This window comes from Eptesicus fuscus, chromosome 23 (assembly GCF_027574615.1).
Source record: "Eptesicus fuscus isolate TK198812 chromosome 23, DD_ASM_mEF_20220401, whole genome shotgun sequence".
Classification (NCBI taxonomy): Eukaryota; Metazoa; Chordata; class Mammalia; order Chiroptera; family Vespertilionidae; genus Eptesicus; species Eptesicus fuscus.
The window spans coordinates 12,803,862-12,825,712 of NC_072495.1; the positions used below are offsets into that span (position 1 = coordinate 12,803,862).

Consider the following 21,851-nt stretch of genomic DNA (forward strand, 5'->3'; position numbering starts at 1 on the left):
CAACCCAGGCATGTGCCCTGACGAGGAATGGAACCATGACTTCCTGGCTCATAGGTCGATGCTCACTACTGAGCCACATGGCCAGGCAAGGTGAGCAATATCTTAAAAAAGGTTGCGGTCTCCATTCCCGGTCAGGGCACATACCTAGGTTGCGGGTTCGATGCCCAGTTGAGGTACACTGATGTTTCTCTCTCACATCGATGTTTCTCTTTCTCCTCCCCGCTACCTCTCTCTTTAAGATTAATAAACATATCCTTGGGTGAGGACTTAAAAAAAAAAAAAAAAAGCAACCAGAGTCTTTTACTAAGACATAAGATACAGTAAGTGGGGCTCAGGAGCATGTCCCCAAAGCCCTTCACATAGAACCAGGACCGAGGCTCAGACCCAGGTGGGCAGATTCCACTACACAGCATTCCCAGCACCATTCCCTGGCCCAGAGCAGGGACACCGGCATGGTCTGCTCCTGGCTGAGGCTCCTTCCCTGCTGGAGTGGAGACTCTCGGGACTAGACCAGTGTGAGGAGGCCTGAGAGGGGGAGAGGAAGGGATGTGACCACTTGACAAGAGAAATGGGCATAGGACATAGTTAAGTCACACTGCTACCAAGGGGCTTTGCTTTCTTATGGGTTAAACACATCTCCAAAATTCTTGCAAAGGCCAGGTTACTCAGGAACCACTGGGGTTTGCTGCAGATAAGCTGCAAGCATTCTTTTCCACAGGAGACCCCGGATCTGAAACTCCACCTCCGATCTCTCCCAGGCTGGGGCTGTCATATCTCCAATCCCTAAATCTCTATCTGCAGAGCACTGACGTCCTGACCGACCTCCCCAGGTGTGAGAATTCCCGGCCCCCATCCAGGATAGGTCACAGTACACCCTTCTACTACAGGCACCAACCTCTCCAGGACTGCCCCAGGGTTCCAAGGTTAGGTTACCCCTTCTCTTTGGCCTCTTCCACCTCCCACTTTAGAAAAACAGAGAAATCACTCTTCCCCATCCTTTTCCCTCCTCTGCGGTCCCTCCCACCTTTTAAATTCTTTCACAGTCATTCTAATGGGGTCTCAGGGGGGAGAGACAGGTAGCAAACATGTTGGGTGCCATCTGACCTAGAGAGTCTCCCCCCCACCCTACCCCCAATTCCCACTTGTGAGGAAGGGCCACACTGACAGTATGTGGTTCCATGAGGAACTTAAGCTGTAGTACAAAGCTGGGAACCAGACAACAATATGTCTGACTCCGTAAAAAACACAGGAAATTTCCAACACTTCTAATAAATCTCTCTTCCAAACAGGGCCTCATCTTAGAGTTAGGGATTTAGAACCCGCTCAAACCAAGAAGATGTGGGACTGAAACTGTTAAGGTCTGGTATGTGGGCTGCAGAAAGGCAAAGCTAAGACAGTGAGGGGCTGCTGCCTGCCAGATGCCCACTTGGGACAGAAGCTTATTCCCCAGCTGCTGTGAGCCTCTGTGGTAGTCTCCAAGAGGGCTGCCGACAATCACTGGCCTCCCTGTACACACACACACACACACACACACACACACACGCTGCTGCTGGCATCAAATGGTGGAGGCAATTCCAACTCCAACTCCCCTGAACCCGCACTGGTCTTAGTCAGGGCCTGCTCTATCTACGCAACGTCCCAGGACTTCCAAGGACAGCAGCTTCCACTTCCTACTTCTTGGAAGCCAGGTGCCATGCAGTAAGAAGCCCAGGCTATGCTGCCAGAGACACTACATGGAGGGAAAACCAACGTGTAGACGCGGGAGTGAAGCCTTATGGACCATCTGGCCCAGCAAAGCTGCCAGCTAGATGCAGCTACATGACAGGTCACGCGTGAGAGCACTAGAATTCCAGACAGGCAATTCCAATTGCCCCAATTCCTGACCCACAGAATCAGAAGTAACTCACTGTTTAGGAGGCCACCAATTTGGGGGTAGTTCGGTATGAAACGATAGATAAAAAATACTGAACCAGCAACTTCTGCATTTCAAAAGCTGAAATAGTTCAATAAGCCCTCAACAAAGCTCTTTCAATTATAATACAAATTAAAAACTATTAAAACATCCCATCCCCCATATATTTGCAAATTATATATCTAATAAGAGACTGTATCCAAAATACATAAAGAACTCTAACAGTCTAACAATAAAAAGACCAAGAACCCAATTTAAAATGGGCAAAGGAACTGGCCTGTGTGGCTCAGTGGATGAGTGTCCATCTATGAACCAGGAAATCGTGGTTCAGTTCCCAGTCAAGGCACATGCCAGGGTTGCAGGCTCGATTCCTAGTGTGGGGCGTGCAGGAGGCAGCCAATCAAAGATATCAATGATTCTCTCTCATCATTGATGTTTCTGTCTCTGTCTCTCTCTCTCCCTCTCTTCCTCTCTGAAATCAATACAAATATATATATTTTAAAAATAGGCAAAGGATTGGAATAAACATTTCTCCAAAGAAAATATACAAATGGCCAATACCACATGAATAGATGCCCCAAATCATTAGTCACCAGGGAAATGCAAATCAAAACCAATCACAAGTGTTGAGGAGGGGTGAAGAAATCGGAACCGCATACACTGTTGATGTAAATGAAAAATGACACAGCTGCTTTGGAAAACAGTCTGACAATTTCTCAAAAGGTTAAACATAATTATCACATGATCCAGCAATTCCACTCCTAGGTATATATCCAAAAGAGAGAAATAAAAAATTTGTACACAAATGTTCATAGCAACATTATTCATAATAGCCAAAAGGCGAAAACAATGTTTATCAACTGATGAGTACATAAAATGTGGCATATCCATACAGTGAAATACCATTTGGCAATTAAAAGGAATAAAGTATATGCTACAACATGGTTGATGGATGAACCCTGAAAATATTATGCTAATGAAAGAAGTCAGTCACAAAAACATATATAATTACATTTACATGAAAAGTTCAAAAAAGGCAAATCCATGCAATGGTAAGCAGGTAAGTGGTTGCCCAGGTTTAAAGGTCAAGGGCAAATGGAGAGTAACAGAATGGAAATGGAGTTTCTTTTAGAAAATGTTATAAAACTTAGATTCTGATGATGGTGCAACAACTCTAAATATCCTAAAGATCAGTGAATTGTACACTTTAAATGGTAAATTGTATAGTATATAAAGATCTCAATAAAGTTATTATAAAAAAGAAAGAAAATGTTTATCACATATACCCAGGGCACAGAACCCTCCCTGCCCTGCCTCAAGAGCTCTTCCTTGCACTTATGTGTGCTCACAAACACACACTCATGTGCTCTGACCTTTAAGACCAAACTATATAGATGGTGTTTGTTCTGGAACCTGCCTTTTCTAGCCAGTCATCTTTCCATTTCACAAAATGTTCACCTCACCTAAACATTCAGACCATGCTCAAACTTCCCCAATTGACCTCTAGGTGTCTTGACAGTTGGTTATCAAACCAGTATCCAGTCAAGGGCCACAGCATCTGCTTTTAATTTGTGACACGCAGCATGTCTTAGAGCTCCAACACCGCACTCAGGCACAAGGTGCTCAGAGCACACCCAACACGTCGGAGGAGGGACTGGAGGTCAGGATCTACAAGGAGAACAGGGCGGGTGTGATGCAGAACCAAAGCCCTGGGCGTCAGCCCCACCTTGCACAAGCTGGCTAGCATTAGACGAGCAGCTTGGCTTCTTTGTGCCTATTCTGCTTCAGTTTTACTGAAACAGCTCTGCCCCGGGGAGAGTGCACATATGGAAGGAGGTAGTCACATGAAGCCAGGATGAGAGCTCACACACTGGAAATCCTCCCCAACTACTCCACCGGTAATATTCCTACGCCTGGTTCCTCGATCAAGGCCTCAATCTCCACTAGCACCACCTCCATCACTTAAAAAAGGGGACAGAAACTCTTCTGGGCCCACATGTCAGGACCATGTGGGGCTTAGGCTAGGGCTGACACTGAGAAGCTGGGCCTGAGTGAATGCCCTACAGGATTCATAGGTGCTAACCACAAATGGAGGATGCTGGTAGTGAGGTCTAGGGTCAGACTCTGGGACTGCATACTGGGAGTCCACCCAGCAACCTCCCTGTACCTATACCATGGACACACGGGAAGACCCACAGAGAGCTGCAGGCAAGGCTGATAGTGCCCATGATCAATCGGTGAGTAGCCACCCCTTTCCCACTCCTCAGGCAGAGGAGCTTCCAGGGTCTGCATCACACCCTCCCCTTCCTGAGCCTCTCTGCCGTGGGCTCCGCCCACCTGGGCCTTACCCGGGTCTTGGCCTTCAGGAATACATGGCTCTCCATATCCTTGCTGGATTTACTGTGGGCCACACCAGCTTTTCTCATGGCATCCTCGCTGAAAGACAAAAAGAGAAGAGATGTTGACATCCTGTGAGTCTGCTGCTGCAAGGTTCCTGGCCAGAAGCCCTGCACAGCAACTGCCCCTGGGTGGATGGGGCCTGTCCCCCAGCACACCAGCCTCACTGAGGTCCAGGAAAGGCAACAAGGGAGGTGTGCTCAGCAGAGCAATGAAAGGCAGCTGAGAAAGGGAGTAAGAGGGCAGGGGCACAAGAAGGAAAGAACAGGAAAGGTGGTCACCACAAAGCAAAATAGGCACCCCTGGAACAAGGGAGCAGAGGGGCCAGGCCCTAGAGATAACTCACAATCAGCACAAAATACAGTGCACCTTAGAAGGCTGAGTGGCCAGCCAGCCTCTATTTCCTGCCTTCTGAATGGCCTGGGCCCCCGCCTAACTCTGGCATTAACAGTAGTGGGATCCCAGCTCCACTCTCCTTCTCTGTAAAGCAAAGGGGCCACAACAAATCATCTTCCAGTCCTTCCCAAGGCAGAGGTCCCTCTGTGGGACATGCAGCTTCCCCAGGTGAGAGCCAGGAGGTAAGCCCCAACTTCCAACAGCTTGAGGCTGGGGATGGAAGAGACAGACCACACACACGAGGAAAACATCTTGAAAGCACATTTGCCAATACATACAATAAAAGATGAGATCCTGTCACACATTTTCATCATGCCGAAGCTCTGCTGGGACAGAGCTACGAACATTAGCTAAGCTTACGCTCCCTTTGGATGGCAGCATGCGCACACGCATACACACACACACACACACACACACACACACACACACACAAGAACACATGTGCATTTGTTAGAAAGGAAGGGGCGTGTCAGGCTTGAGTTCCAAGGCCTGGCCCCTCTGCTCACAGACTGCCTTCTTCCCTGCAGGACAGGTCTCCCTGCCTATCTCCCAGCATTGACCTACTGATAAACCAATGAACAAACATGTCAGGGCTCTGCTGCCTCACCCAAGTGCATTAAACAAGCCCAGTCCAGCTGGTGCAAGAAAGCTTTCTGACCATTTCAAACAAAGAAACCCCAGGCTACCGAAAGAGTGTGCACATGGGGCTGCAGAATCAGATTTGTGATCCTTAAAGAAATCCCAGAAGAGAGGCTAAATGCTAAGAGATGGACAAGTCTGTGTTAATGTGTAAAGAAAGATAAAATGACGCTGATCAACCATACCACTAGATAATTCATTCAACACGCGTGAGTCTGGGGTCTGTGCCCCGTCTGCTTCATTAAGCCGGCAGAGGAGGCAGCAAAAGGTTCCTGCCGGCAAAGCACCCAAGGTGGAGCAGATGCACGCACAGGGGAATGTAAGACCAGGACCACAAGACAAAGGTGAGAAAAACAATGCAGGAGGACAACACAGAGCCAACTCAGAGGGAAGTGAGGCTGGCAGGCCAGGAGGACCCGGCACTCACGTGCTGAGATGTCACCTGGCATTAGGCTCTATGAGCATTTCCAACAAGAGAAGTGACTGAGCAGACCTGTCTTCAGAAGGGCACCTCACCTGCACCCCCCAGGATAATACGTGTTCCCCTTGCCACCTTCCGACAACAGTGAGTGGCAAGCCCTGCCACAGAGCCTGGAACTAACAAGGTGACCCAGAGCAGAGCAGTGGACACAGCAAAGGGGCATTTGCTGGTCAGGTGACCGGGTACGGAGTGGGGAGGCTTTGGGTACAAAGTGAAGGCAGGAGCCACGGTGTAAGCACAGAGAGGCAGAGAGGAGTGCTGAGGTCTCTGAAGATGAGACTGGTTACACAAATGGGCTCAGTGCCCAAGAGCAGCTATCCCCAAGGACTCAGCCAGGCTCCTGGCTGGCTAAAAGCTGTCCTCCTGAACCGCTGGCTGGCCGGCCATCTTTTATAGGGTCAGCAGACTCAGGCCCCACCGACACTGTGCATCTTAACTGCAGCAAAGACACCTGGCACATCCACAGAAATAAGACTCGGACGCCAGCTTACTGTAATAGCTTTTAGGTGGGGGAACCTCACCAGGCCCAAAGGCACCAGATGCAGGCGATCTGCTGGAGGAGCCCTATCCCGTCCTGGTTAGGGCAACATCACAGATGACATGGACAGCATGGGCACCGGCTGTCCGTGACTTAGAGACTGAGGAGCGCTGACAATATGGGAGGCCAGAAGCAGGCAGAGCTTGACCAGCTGGAACACACATCTTAACAGGAAATGAAACTGGGATACACGTCCAGTTCTGCCCGTGAACCATGAAAGCGGCTGCGCCAGTACAGAGTTGAGGAGAAAGGCTGCTCCGTGGCCAGCACCAGGGCCCTGCGAGGCAGCACCATGCCTGTGTCATACACTTGTCCCCTCCACCGCTACACGCAGAGCCTGCCCAAGCAGGTTGTGCGTGTTTGGTGGCTGAAGAATAAACAGGTGCCCTGAGCACTGTTTTCAGTTCTGCAAACCATATTTTAAAAAATGTGTTTGCTCCTGTTTCTAGCTTGCAGATCATGCTCCATAACACAGAAGATAATAACACAGATGATAAGGCAAAAAATAAACCAGACAGTTATACTCTCTGCTAGTATCTTACACCCCTCCCCCCCCCCCCCCAGGAGATGGCCTGTCCTTTCCTGTTCAGTCACCTCCACATTGTGTCTGAGGCACCTGTCCATCGTCTGGGTTTTAAGTGCATGTCACACCGCATTTCATACTTGTACTTAGGTGTGGTGTCCCTCCATTGCACTCAGGACCTAACATGCCCACTGTATGAGGCTGTCATTGGGACCCAGTCCCACGCTGGAGGAGCCCTGCACAGGGGCAGAGCCGGCTGCTTGCCGAAGCCCCCTCCAGCCTCCCCAGTCTCAGCTTTGCTGCTGTCCCAGAAGGCCTGCCGGAGCAGCTGGGCCTGAACGGCCACTCCTCAGTGTCCACCTCCAAAAAACAAAGCCCTTCCAGCAACCGTCCCGAAATGAAGGTAAACTACCACACAACAAGGAGATGGCCCCAAACATGAAGTGGAGTGGAGGTTCAGCCTCAGGAACTCAACTGAAAAGAACCAACAGGTCAAGGTGAGCTCTGCCCCACACAAGCAAGCCCCAGGTCTATGCCACCCCCCTGGGGTAAGTCAGGTAGCAAAACCGGTGTCAGTGCACAAGGACAGACCCTACATGGCCATCCTGTCACGTCCCAATACCAAAGCAGCCACCACCAGACCCAAGCTGCGGGAGGCATTAGCACCGTAACAGAAGGGCTCTGTCTGGTGGCTGCTGCCTGGGCCTAACCAGCCCTCTAAAATGAATGGAGGACTCGCTCTAGCCGATTTGGCTCAATGAATAGAGCATCAGCCAACGGACTGAAGGGTCCCGGGTTCGATTCCAGTCAAGGGCATGTACCTTGGTTGCAGGCTTGATCCTGTGCCCCAATCGCATGCAGGAGCAACCAATCGATGTGTCTCTTTCACGTCTATGTTTTTTTCTCTCTCTCCCCTTCCTTTCCACTCTCTCCAAAAAAATAATTGGGAAAAATGTCCTTGGGTTAGGATTAACAACAACAATGAAAAGTAAAATGAATGGAGGACTGACACCAGCTAGGAGCACACAGCCTCCTGCCTGCAACCTGGGCTCCACAAGCTCCCTCGGTCTAGCTTCCTCCTGGTTACCACAGCTATACCTGTCTGCCCAGTCAGGGTTCCACTGGTATCGGGTTTAAACCAGAGCCTGCAGAGGGAGGACCAGATGAGGCCCTTACTGTCTAGATCCTGCCGGAGCAGAAGGCAGTGACACACCAAGAAAACACGCTGCAATCTTAGAATCGCCCAGACCAAAAACCTGGGAACCCCCTCTTCAGTTCCCAATTCTGACCTCCATTCCCTAAAGTTCAAATCCTCGCCCCATCTCTCCCTGAACCTGTGATGGTCCCCCCGCACAAGCCTGTCTCCAGGTCCCATTCTCCCCTCCCCTCCTGCCATCTCTGCCAGCTCTCCAAGCCACACGCATGGCGGTTTGTGTGGGGAGCAACTCAGGCTATGTCCATGCCTACCTCAAGGCAGGCAGCCCCTCAGTTGAGGAGTCTGCTCCCTCGCCCACTCTGCTCAATATCCCGAGGCCCTGCTGCCTAGTACACTGCCCAACTATGCCGCCAGCCGTGTGTGCCGGACCTCCAATTTCTCCCACTGGAGTATCCTCACTCCCTACTTCATGGTGGTCACTTCAACCACACCCATGACACCTCCTCTGTGGGAAGTGCTAGCTTCCAGTCAGCCCCACTGTCCTATGACCATCTTGAGCATAGAGGCTGTGGCAGCCACCTCTGTGTTAGCAGCCAGAAATCAGTGTCAGACAAAAATCAGCTATGTGTAACACAGGAGTGGTTAACAGCATGTATTTCGATGAAGCATGGCGTGCAGAAGCTGAGATTCAGTGTGGCAGGCACTAGGGAAACGAAACCTCGAACGAGCACATCCAGGCTGAGAGGCCAGGGTGGACTGGAGAAAGCATATGCTGGGGCAGGCGGAAGTGCTGGCCAGCTGGACCTGGCAGGAAGTAGGAAGAGGAGGAAGGGCCTGAGCTACAGAAATATACAGATCGGAGCTCAAATTCCAACCTGGCCACTCGCCAGCTCTAGGTCTTGGGAGAGGCACTCCATCCCCCACGCGCGTCCCCTCCATAAAGGAGCGCTCTGAAGGGACGGTGGCCAGGGTAAAGGGAAGTGTACAGCAGGGGCCAGGATGTGAGGACAGGCCCAGCCTCAGCACGTCCTGCTCTTCCTCACCTTTCCCGTGACTCCAAATTGGAAAACTCAACTGGAACAGTCCTAGTCCTTGTCATCGGAATCAGTGCAGGGTAACGCGAAACCCAGCAAACTGCGTGTGCTTGGGAAGGTATGCATGAACATATGCTCAAAGTGCTAATGCCCCAGTCCGCCCCCTCACAAGCCCTCCCCGCAGCTGGTGACCCTGGATAAGGTACCACCTTGTAGAGCCTGCGTTCCTCATCTGCAGAGAGAAGATGGTGACGGCGCCCTCCTCACAGGGCTGTTCTAAGGATTACAAAAGTTAACGTCACCCGGCACTTGGCACACAAGAAGCACTAATGTGTGTTGAATAAATCAGTCAGAGAACAGTCCACCTCACTGCACAGTAAGACTGCGCCTCAAAGTACCTCCAATAAGTGATGACACTTGTGTCTCCTCCTTCTTAGACGATGACAGCAGTGAGTGTGTGCAGCTCCCTCAGGCAGAGCTGTTCCCACTGGAACCCTGAACCACTTGGAAATGTGCCTCTTGGGTGCCCAGCTCCACGGCCCCTATGGGCGGCCCATTTCTTAAGAAGGGCCTTCACATACCCTTCCCTGCCCTCTAGCTGCCAGACCCTCCCCCCGTCCACACTCCATTCCTGACGGCGCTGGTTCACACGCATGAACCCTCTCACCTCTCATGAGGTCACCCTCTTCAATGCTGCCTTCTTTCCGGGGTCAAACTTCTTTTCTGATTGCTGAAAGAATGCTTGAATTCCCAGGAGAGTGAGCTCCTCTGGTCTCCTGCTGGTGTCTAAACCAGAAGTTTCTTTCCTCCCTGGGTCACCCTCCTGACCTCAGGTGCACAGGACACCTTCTGCCCATCCATCCATGTGACGGACTTTCATTCTGCCCAGAGGAAACTTCTCCTGATTTGAGAACCACAATATCTATCAACCCACTGACTTCTCATGGGGCAGGAGTTTTTGGCAGCCCCATCCGCCCTCCAAGAGAAGCCTCCTGGTGAACTGCCACCTACCTGCTCGTGGGACAGGAGCTCGAAGCTCGTATTGTAACCCTTGACCCTGTGTGTGTAAAAGCCCCAATCATAAAAGTAGCATATAAAAAAAAAAGTAGCAGATGACAACAAGAGAATAGTTATACAACAGTGAGATGAGGAAGGCTTTCCTAAGCACATTACCAAAAGTAGACACCATGAGAGCCCTGGGGTGAGGGTGGGCCATAAGGGGTCAATGGGAGAAAAGGGGACATATGCAACATTTTCAATAAAAATTTAAAAAAAAGAATTATTTTTTAAAAAGTAGACACCATAAAGGGGAAAAGATTTTGCCAGATTAAAAACGATTTCTACCACGCTTTTACCAGCCATCGACAAGAGAAATAAGAACAGATGCCCTGATAATCCAGGCCCTCGGCAGCTCAAGCTCAGCCCTGATATTTGAAGGGTGAGGCTCTGGCAGCCCTGCTTCCTTTCTGGGGTGCTCAGGGAAGTGCCCACCCACCCTCACCCCTAACCTGTGCAGTGGCCTGCATGTTTGGGGGCAAGCTCCCAGCACTTGCGGGGCAGCCCAGGGGTGCTCTATGCTTGGTAGGCACAGCTCAGGCCAGCATAAAGAGGAACTGTCCCACCCTCCCTAAATGCCAGCTGAGCACATCTGCCCAGCTCTAGCTCCAAGGAATCCCCTGAGCCCACCTTCAGAAGAAGGGCCGGGAAGTAAGTGAAGATACACTGGAAGGAAAGCAAATCACCACCCCGGCACTAAGAGGGAAATACAACCGTGACTGATTCTTGTCACATCTATGGGTTTCATATGTTCAATTCAGAAAGGATCTGTTTTTCGCTGTAATTTTGCCCTAGCTGGTTTGGCTCAATGGATAGAGCATCGGCCCATGGACTAAAGGATCCTGGGTTTGATTCCAGTCAAGGACATGTACCTTGGTTGCAGGCTCCTCCCCGACCCAGGCTCTGGTCAGGGCACAAGCAGGAGGCAACCAACCAATCGATGTCTCTCACATCGATGTTTTTCTCTGTCTTTCCCTCTCTCTTCCACTCTCCCTAAAAATCAATAGAAAAATATCCTCAGACGAGGATTAACAAAACAAAACAAAAAAGAAATATTTTTTTCTTTTTGGTTTGTTCCTCCCAAACATTATACTCTCTTAGGGGCCAAATGATTTTGAAATCAGGAATTTATTTTGAGAGCAGAATGATAAAGGACCGGTCACAATGAAAAATATATAGTTCCAAATGCAATGAATGTTCTGGCTTCCTGAAAAGAGGAACTCTTATCTGCAAAAGAACAAAGCCATATGAGGGGTGAGGTACTTGACTTAAATTAAGCTAGCTTAAGTCACAATCCAAATAAATACATTCCCCACAACAAATGAGGAACTGAACCCACACATCTAAATTTGTTCTACCCCAAAACACCACTAAAATCACAGAAAAAAAGAATTGTGTTTTTCCCTAACACAAACTCACAAAGGTGGGAAGAATGGGAGTGGTGGCCCCAACACTTTTGGAGGCTGAAAAGCTGGTTGATGGCCAAGTGGTGATGGACACAGCAAGCCAACCAGGAAAGCGGGACTGAGAGACAACCAGGTGACAGCCCGGGTCTTCGCATGGCTCAGGACCAAGGGGGAATGGAAGGATTCCTGTGAAAGACACCCCATATCCCTTCCCCCACTTACACTGTTAGGTTAGCACCCCCACATCAAGAAACCACTAGAGAGGTATTCTCCGAAAAAGCATAAAATGGAAAATCCTTGGACTAGAGGGTCCACCCATCCAGGGGAGAAGGCACGGGGGGATAATGAAAGAGTGGACTGCGTGCCCATCCGAATGACTAGATCCACACTAACTGCTGAGACCACCCACTCACCTGCCCACCTGCCTGCAGCCTCCTCCCGTGCAGCGCCCAGCATGCTGGCACCCAGGCCTTCACCTCAGCCCAGCATTTGGAAGACCATATTCTAGAAGAAAGACTCAGAGAACCAGAAGCTACATGAGCCTCCAGTATGTGCGGTATCCACTCACCCTCACAATGTCCCCTCTCTTGGAGTGAGCAGCCAACCAAGGGCTCCCAGACACCCCAATGTGGCAGATAAAGACCCCACGAGAAATGTTACTTGGAGCTATCAGAAACTCAACAGGAAGAAGAAAATATCAAGAAATTATCTTTATTATTCATATAGAAAAGACATTGCATCTACTTAACAAGAACAGGGTGCCATAAAACAGAAAAAATCAGATTACAAAAACAAAGCATTCTTATAAATAAAAACATGTTACAGTGAAAAGTCAGAGATAAAATTGAGGAAATCTCCCAAACAGCAGAGCTAAAAGACGAAGAGATGGGTAACAGCAGATATAAAATCAAGAAAATGGGCCAGACCGAAGTGGCTCAGTTGGTTGAGCGTAGTCCTGTACACCGAAAGGTTGCTGGTTCGATTCCCGGTCAGAGCACATATCCAGGTTGTGGGTTCAATCCCTGGTCAGGACACATACAAAGGCAACCAATCGATGTCTCTCTCTCTGTCTCTCTCTCTCTCTCAAGAATGTCCTTGGGTGATTAAAAAAAAAAAAAAGATAAAGAAAATGGTTCTGGATGGTATGGGTCAGTGGTTGAGCGTCAACCCTTGAACCAGGAGGTCGATTCCCAGTCAGGGCACATGCAGGAGACAACCATTCGATGATCTCTCTCGTCATTGATGTTTCTCTTCTCTTTCTCCCTCTCTCTGAAATCAATAAAAACATATTTAAAAAAGAAAATGGTCCAAAGGGCCACCATTCAAACACTGGAAAGAGTGAGCATAGGGAATGGAGGGAATTAGATTCCCATGAAATGACTCAAAGGAACCTTCCAAGGCCAGTCACCAAGAGGCACTGCCATCACAGCAGCAGCACTGGAAACAAGAGAGCAGTGGAATGGGACATGCTTTTCAATCCTTGAGGAAGTACGTCCAACCTAGAAGTCCATATGCATGCAAACTGCCACAGCCTACAGAAACTGAACTCCCATGAGCACTTTCTCCAGAACAAAGAAGGGAACCAGAAAGAACAAGGCACAGGATACATAAAAGGAGACCCACCCTTTCCTTTCGCCTCGCTGCTACAGAGTGAGCAAGATGGGTCACCAGCAACTAACTCTACTGGAGCCATCCGAGGAAATTCGGCCAGGGTTCTCGTTCGTGCCGCGTCTGCTCAAACCGCACGGTCTGATCCGGAAGTACGGCCTCAACACGTGCCCCCAGTGTTTCCGTCAGTACGCAAAGGACATAGGTTTCATTAAGTTGGACTAAGTGAACTTCCGTGAATGGGTCATTCAAGACATCTACCTTATGACAGAATGCTATCTCTTTGTACATAAAATAATTAAAAAAAAAAAAAAAGGAGACCCAACACCAGAGTCATGCAGCCATGCAACTTGAGACACAAGCACACTGAGGGCTATCCTCACCACACCTCTGGCCACTGCCGGTGAGGGCTCCAGAAGGGAAGTCCAGGGGAAAAGCTGAAGCTAACAGCCTGCCAGCACTGAGCACAGGGGTAACTGACCGAGAGACAACCAGAAGATATGAGAAGAGTTAACCACAGGTACACAGAAAACCAGGCACATTTTAAGAAGGCCATTTTTTCTGGGAGAAAAAAACAAATATCACAGTATGCCAATATGCTCAGTTGTGAATATCATTTGTGTAGGCAAACAACATAAGCATTCATTACCCATTTAGCCAGAAGGTAAAACACTGGCAGGCCAAGAGAGAAGAGGAGATAACGGCTGTGTAATGGGAGCTATACAGAAAGCCAATAGATAATTCATAAAACTCATAAACGGGATGACTCAAGAGAGAGAAAGCAGCACATGCACATTACTTAGAGTCACAGGAAGACACCAGAAGAAAGAAGAGTCACAGGGGAGGACTTCCTGAGTAGAGAACCACCATGGTTTTTAAAAAATATATTTTTATTGATTTTTAGAGAGAAAGGGAGAGGAATAGAGACATAGAAACATCAATGAGAGAGAAGCATTGATCAGTTGCCTCCTGCACACCCCATACTGGCGATCGAGCCTACAACCCAGGCATGTGCCCTGACTGGGAACTGAACTGGTGACCTCCTGGTTCCTGAGTTGACACTCAACCACTGAGCCACACCAGCCGGGCCACAATTGTTTTTTAGAGGAAAAGAGAGATAGAAACATTGATGAGAGAGAAACATCAACATTGATCAGCTGCCTCCTTGCACACACCCCACTGGGGACCGAGTCCTCAACCCAGGCATGTGCCCTGACTGGAAAACAAACCAGCAACCTCTTGGTGCATGGACCGATGCTCAACCACTGAGCCACACTGGCTGGGCAATTCCTTGACTTTTAACACTTATGTGCATATATCATTTTGTTAAAATAAAAAGTAATTAAAAGTTAAATGATAAAATTCACCTAAAAAAGTGTGCCACAGAGAAATACTGCCATAGAGAAATACTTAATGAACCCCAGCTACCCTCTGTCCTGGCCCGATGGCTCAACTGTTTAGAGCACTGTCCTGATATGAGAAAGTTGAGGGTTCCATCCCCAGTCAGGGCACATACAAGAAGCAACCAATGAATGCATGAATAAATGGAACAACAAACTGATGTTCCTTTCTCTCTCTCAAAGCAATAAAAATAAAAATAAAAAGATAGGGGGACGAAAACTGAAAAAAAATGTCTCCCTCACCCATCTAAACCTCATTACTCTGTCAACATGGAGACAGGAAGCTTCCATTTCATCAGTAATTTTGACCTCCAGGAGTGTCCTGAAAAGCCTACCTACCACACATTGACTTCACAGTTTCCCAGGGGGCCGCTTAGTCTGAGTACAGTCAGAGAGATACTGGCAAAGTAACCTTCCCACCATCCCCACACCCGAGAGGTACCTCACCATCCCACAGTCGGAAAAGCCCCTTCCTTGACCTCCACCAGTGCAAGACCTTTCAGGCTAGCCAGGCAACCTTCACCAGGCCCACAAAGAGCTACAGAGCAGCCTCCTTGCACCTCTGTTGTTTTCCCATTTTGCAACAGGCAGTGAGTGATTTAGTGCAAACGGTTTCATCTTGGAGGCAGGAAAAAATGAGACTCGGTCACCAGCAGTAACCAAAGCAAACATCTGGCCTCGACAGGGAGGGAGCCCTCTAGACCTCACAGGTAGCTGGAAACCTGTTGGCCAAACTAGCCCAGACTGCAACGTCTTCCTTTCTTTGCTAGCACACTTCTGCATTCTGGTTCTCTGACCTTTTAAAGGACCATAAAAGTGTTTTGTTTTGTTTTTATTCCCATCCAAGAATATGGGTTTCTAAAAAACTGCTTTTATTTATTATTTATTGGATAGGGGAGAGACAAAGAGAAACATCAATGTGAGAGAGAAACATCGATTGGTTGCCTCCAGCACACCCGCCCCCCAACCAGAGATCGAAACCGCCACCTTTTAGTATAGGGGACAACACCCCACACTAGCCAGGGCTTTTTAAATTGACTTGAGAGAGAGAAAGAGAGAGGGGAGAGAGAGAGAGAAATATCAACGTGAAAGAAGGAAACATCGATCAGTTGCCTTCTGTACTCACCCGGACTAGGGATCAAACCCTCAACCTAGGTATGTGCCAGACTGGGAATTGAACCCTCAACCATTTTGGTATATGGATGATGCTCCAACCAACTGAGCCATCCAGCCAGGGCAAAAGTGTTTTTTAACAAGATAAAAATAATATTTCAGAAGTTAACCACCTACCTACATGTAGAAAAGTGTATTTTAGTCTTGTAAAAATAAGCTTTTTAATCATATAAACACAAACTTAAAACATTTTCTCTTCACAATTAAAACATTTTCTCTTCACAATTACTTTCGTTCTGTTTAAGTGCTCCAATCTCTGCTCTCAAGATTTTTCAATTCCCAATGAACTGAATCAATGAAAGAACTACACCTAGGGGCGTTGACCCATGAACTAAGAGGTCACCGGTATGATTCCCGCCTAGGTTTCGGGCTCCATCCCCAGTAGGAGGCATGCAGGAGGTAGCCGGTCAATGTTTCTATCTCTCTAGCCCTCTCCCTTCCTCTCTCTCTAATTAAAAAACAACAACAAAAAACCGTGGAAGACACCACTGGCCTTAAAAGGGCATGTTGTTATTTGATTGAGCTAGGTCAGAAGACTACCCAAGCTTCTCTAAGGTTTGGCCTCCAAAGAACCAGGAGGCCTCTGGATCCCTGTCCAGGCACTGGCCTCTGGGCTCCGGGCCTGGAACCACTCTAGCTCCCCCAGTCCCAGCCCCAAGCATGTCCCACTCACTATCAGGCAACCACGTAGAATGGCTGACACTCTCTACCAACCCAACAATTTATTAAAATGCTTGTCTCACGTGATTTTGTGGTATCTGGGAGTAGAGAGAAAGCCCTATCTTTTAAAGATCTGCACACCAGTATTGGCATTTGAAATCATACAGTGTCTGGGATGTGATTTCACAGTCCAGGAAGGGGTGGGGAGGGATAGGTAAAACAATGACCATGTGTTGTTAACTCTGGAAGTAAATGGGAGACATTTTTCTATTATCTCTACTGCTGTGAATGTTTGGAAAAGTACATAATGGAGCTTTTAACAATAAGTAAAACGCTCACATCAAACATGCAGGATGACTGTGAAGAGGAGACTATAGGAGGCTTATCTCCAAGAGTGCTCCCCAGTCACCCTGGCTGGACGATTCAGTGGGTTGGAGCATTGTCCTTGTACACCAAAAGGTTGTGGGTTTGACTCCCAGTCAGAGCACATACCTAGACTGTGGGTTCGATCCCCGGTCAGGGCAAGTATGGGAGGCAACCAATTGATGTTTCTCTCTCACGTGTCTCTCTCTCTTAAATCAATTTTTAAAAACAAAGAAAAAAATCCTCGGGCCCTAGCATGTTTGGCTCAGTGGAAAGAGCATCAGCCTGGCCAAAACCGGTTTGGCTCAGTGGATAGAGCGTCAGCCTGCGGACTGAAAGGTCCCGGGGTTCGATTCCGGTCAAGGGCATGTACCTTGGTTGCGGGCACATCCCCAGTAGGGAGTGTGCAGGAGGCAGCTGATCGGTGTTTATCTCTCATCGATGTTTCTGACTCTCTATCCTTCTCCCTTCCTTTCTGTAAAAAATCAATAAAATATATTTTTTTAAAAAGAAAGAAAGATCATCAGCCTGTGGACTGAAAGGTCCTGGGTTCGATTCTGGTCAAGGGCACATACCTCGGTTGCAGGCTCCTCCTGGCCAGGGCCCTGTTCAGGGCATGTGCAGGAGGCAACCAATCGATGTGTTTGTCTCACATCCACATCGATATTTCTCTCTGTCTTTCCCTCTCTTCCACTCTCTCTAAAAATCAATGGAAAAATATCCTCAGGTGAGGATTAAAAATATTAATAGCCCTGACCAGTTTGGTTCAGTGGATAGAGCGTCAGCCTGCGGACTCAAGGGTCCCAGGTTCGATTCCAGTCAAGGGCATGTACCTTGGTTGCAGGAACATCCCCGGTGGGGGGTGTTTAGGGGGCAGCTGGTCGGTGTTTCTCTCTCATCGATGTTTCTAGTTTCTCTCTCATCTATGTTTCTAGCTCTCTATCTCTCTCCCTTCCTCTCTGTAAAAAATCAATAAAATATATTTAAAAATAATAATAATAATAAAATCAATGGAAAAACATCCTCGGGTAAGGAGGTGTCTTTCTCCTCCCTTCTTCCTGCATGTATGTACAAACAAAACAAACACAAGGGGGGTAAGGGCATGTGCTGGGGCAGTGGTCGGCAAACTCATTAGTCAACAGAGCCAAATATCAACAGTACAACGATTAAAATTTCTTTTGAGAGCCAAATTTTTTAAACTTAAACTTCTTCTAACGCCACTTCTTCAAAATAGACTTGCCCAGGCCGTGGTATTTTGTGGAAGAGCCACACTCAAGGGGCCAAAGAGCCGCAGTTTGCCGACCATGGTGCTGGGGGGCAGGAGCGGGCGGGGAGAGGTAAATGGGAGAAAAGGGAGATATATGTAATACTTTCAACAATAAAGAGTTTAAACACACACAAACACACACACACACACACACACACACACAAAATCGCCAAATTTATAGCTTCTTTCCTTATAGTTTCACTCCTCCTAAATCATTCTTTCCATTCCTGTTGTCACTGCATTGAATGGGTATCAAATTTGAGTGTACATTTAAAATCAACAGGGTGCTAGTTATGAAGACAGGTTCCCTGACAATGCCAGGTGTTGGCAAGGATGTCTAAAGCTGAACACCCTACATGGCTTGTGGGAACATAAATTGGTACCACCTGAGAAAACTGTTTGGCAGACCATGCTGTAGGTCAGGCGTCCTCAAACTACGGCCCGAGGGCCACATGCGGGTGTTTTTGCCATTTTGTTTTTTTACTTCAAAATAAGATATGTGCAGTGTGCATAGGAATTTGTTCATAGTTGTTTTTAAACTATAGTCCGGCCCTCCAACGGTCTGAGGGACAGTGAACTGGCCCCATTTAAAAAGTTTGAGGACCCCTGCTATAGGTAAAGGCCACATCCCTGGACCCAGCCCTGGGTGCACACTCCAGAGAGTAAGCACATGCACCCATCAGAAGACATGATCCAAAACTGTATACTAGTACACAGAGCCAACTACTAGAACTAACCCCGACGTCCATTAAGCGTAGGACAGATGCCCTAACTGGTTTGGCTCAGTGGATAGAGCATCAGCCTGCAGACTGAAGGGTCCCAGGTTCAATTCCAGTCAAGGGCATGTACCTTGGTTGCGGGCACATCCTCAGTAGGGGGTGTGCAGGAGGCAGCTGATTGATGTTTATCTCTCATCGATGTTTCTAACTCTCTATTCTCTCCCTTCCTCTCTGTAAAAAATCAGTAAAATATTTAAAAAAAAAAAAGAGTAGGACAGAAAAGTCATCTGGGATAGACTCATGCAATGGAATGACACAAGGGATAAATTAGAACTGCTACCGCCCTAATCGGTTTGGCTAAGTGGATAGAGTGTCGGCCTGCGGACTCAGGGGTCCCGGGTTCGATTCCGGTCAAAGGCATGTACCTTGGTTGCCGGCACGTCCCCAGTGGGGGGTGTGCAGGAGGCAGCTCATCGATTTTTCTCTCTCATCAATGTTTCTAACTCTCTATTCCTCTCCCTTCCTCTCTGTAAAAAATCAATAAAATATATTAAAAAAAAACAAAAACTGCTACCTACAAGGATAAATTTCACAGACATGATGATTAATGAAAGAAGCCAGATTCAAGATTGCATGGAGTATGATTCCAATAACAGGAAGTTTAAGAACAAATGCCTCCATGGTTGGGGAAGTCAGAGGAGTGGGGCAGAGTCTGCACTGGCTGAAGCACAGGAAGAAGCCTACTGGGTGCTAAACCAGTTCAAGATGCAGGTATTGGGGAAATTTACATGTGTGAACAATCATCTGATGGCATCATGCTCAAGGTACATGTCTGTATGTGATTCACTGTAGATTTATCTATAATAATAAAAGCATAATATGCTAATTAGACCGGACGACCTCCCAGACGACCTTCCAGACGAAGCCAGGGTTGCCAGGGAAGTCCAGGTCCCAGGTGTCTGCCAGCGGCCAGAGGGAAGCCCGGGTCCCAAGTGCCTGCTGGCGGCCGGAGGGAAGGAAGGCCTACTCTTGTACAAATTTTGTGCATCGGGCCTCTAGTCTATCTATATATATAAAAGGCTACTATGCTAAGTATCCATCTGGGTAATGACGTCATGTAGCAATGCCTGGCTTTCTCTCCCTAGTAACAACTAGCCTCCTTGCAGTTTCTTCAGTCCAGGAACACAGCTTGCTTTATAGCCAGGTGCAAACATTTCTACTTTAAAAAAAAAAAGAAAAACATTACACACTTTAACCAAATGTCTGTGAAGCGTTTTCCCATGCCTCATCTCATTTGATCCTCACAGAAGTCATGGAGTAGGTAGATAGGAGACTCGGTGGAATCCTATTTTCTTTTCATTAGCTGGAAAACGGAGATTTAGAAAGTTTAGGAACTTGACCGACTGAAAAGAAGTAAGAAATGGTGGACCTTGAAAATGACTTCAGGTTTTCTCACTGCACAGAATACAGTCAAACACTCCTGCAGTTAAACATTTTACCCTTTGTTCTCCCTGCATGATCTACAACAGGGGTCCTCAAACTTTTTAAACAGGGGCCAGTTCACTGTCCCTCAGACCGTTGGAGGGCCGGACTATAGTTTAAAAACAACTATGAACAAATTCCTATGCACACTGCACATATCTTATTTTGAAGTAAAAAAACAAAAGGGCAAAAACACCTGCATGTGGCCCGCGGGCCGTAGTTTGAGGACGCCTGATCTACAATAATCTGGTTCGTGTTATATTTACTGCTGTGTTGCTGACAATTACCTGAAAGAGAAGTTGGGGTGCTTCACTGGGCTGGAAAAAGGTTTAGCTACATCAGAAAGCAGGTCTAAATTAAGCAAGTTTATTCTATATCTATAAAAGGCTAAGTTGACTCGCACATGCATGATACATATAAAGCTCTCACTGGCGCCAATCACACGTGTGTGTTTCGATCTGTCATTATCAATTGTGAATTTGGTTGATACTTCTGTTATAGAGAAAGGGCGAATAGCAATATTAAACTATTTCTTCTAATTAATTTCCTTTCAATGTGCACGAAACCATGCACTGGGCCACTAGTATCCTATATAATAAAAGCCTAAATGCTAAGTGTCCAGTCGTCCGTTCAACCAATCAAAGCATAATATGCTAATGATATGCTAAGGCCACTCAACCGCTCACTATGACATGCACTGACCACCAGGCGGCAGACAGTCGACTGGTCGATCAGTTGCTATGATGGGCAATGACCATCAGGCATCAGACGCTCCGACCGGTAGGTTAGCTTGCTGCTGGGCCGATTGGGACTGAGCAAGACGGGCCCTGAAGTCCTCCCATGGTCACTCTCTGGACCCGATCGTGCACCAGTGGGATCCCTCAGCCTGGCCTGCGCCCTCTCACAATCCAGGACCCCTTGGGGGACGTTGGAGAGCCGGTTTTGGCCTGATCCCGCAGGCCAGGCTAAGGGACCCCACTGGTGCAAGAATTCGTGCACTGAGCCTCTAGTTTAATATAAAAGAAACATTTATGGGCCTGGTGGGTGCAGCTCAGTGGTTGAGCATTGACCCATGCACCAGGAGGTTACAGGGGCACATGCCCAGGTTGTAGACTCAATTCCCGGTGGGGAGCACTCAGGAGGTGGCTGATTTATGTTCCTCTCACTGATGTTTCAATCTCTCTCCCTCTCCCTTCCTCTCTTTGAAATCCATAAACGCATATTTTAAAAATATGTAAGAATTACCTGTGAGATAAGCAAGAGCTCTTGAGCCCTGGCCCCAGGATCCTGCCCATGTCCCATCTTTGGGTTTGGACTTGAATGGCCTCAAGCCTGAATTCCTACTACAGAGCACCTGGCAGGGATTCTGCAGCACCTCCACAGGCAGCACTTGCACAGGCGTGAGTCCTCCCTGGCATGACTCAAATCAGACCTTGGTGATTGAAGGACCCAGGGTGATTCACCAGGGATTCTCAGGGTAAGTCCAGCATTCTTTCTACTTTTATAACAAGAGCCCCATCCCATCTACAGCAACCAGATCACTTCTTCTAACGTCACCTCTGGTGAGAACTGAAAAGAAGTTGGAAAGGGGAGAGCAGAACAGGACAGTGGGGACAGAAATAAGCCATTTTTTAACCAACA

General features: G+C 48.0%; 1 protein-coding gene across 6 annotated transcripts in view; it reads right to left on the reverse strand.

The window, feature by feature from the left end:
- The window catches only part of MED15 (mediator complex subunit 15), a 63,069-nt gene that overhangs the window by 33,791 nt on the left and 7,427 nt on the right, over positions 1-21,851 (reverse strand). For all 6 annotated transcript variants that reach the window (XM_054712442.1, XM_054712440.1, XM_054712441.1 and 3 more), the window contains exon 2: positions 4,261-4,348. In XM_054712442.1, coding sequence (XP_054568417.1) covers positions 4,261-4,348 — 88 coding nt within the window. The remainder of the gene's footprint in view (positions 1-4,260; positions 4,349-21,851) is intronic.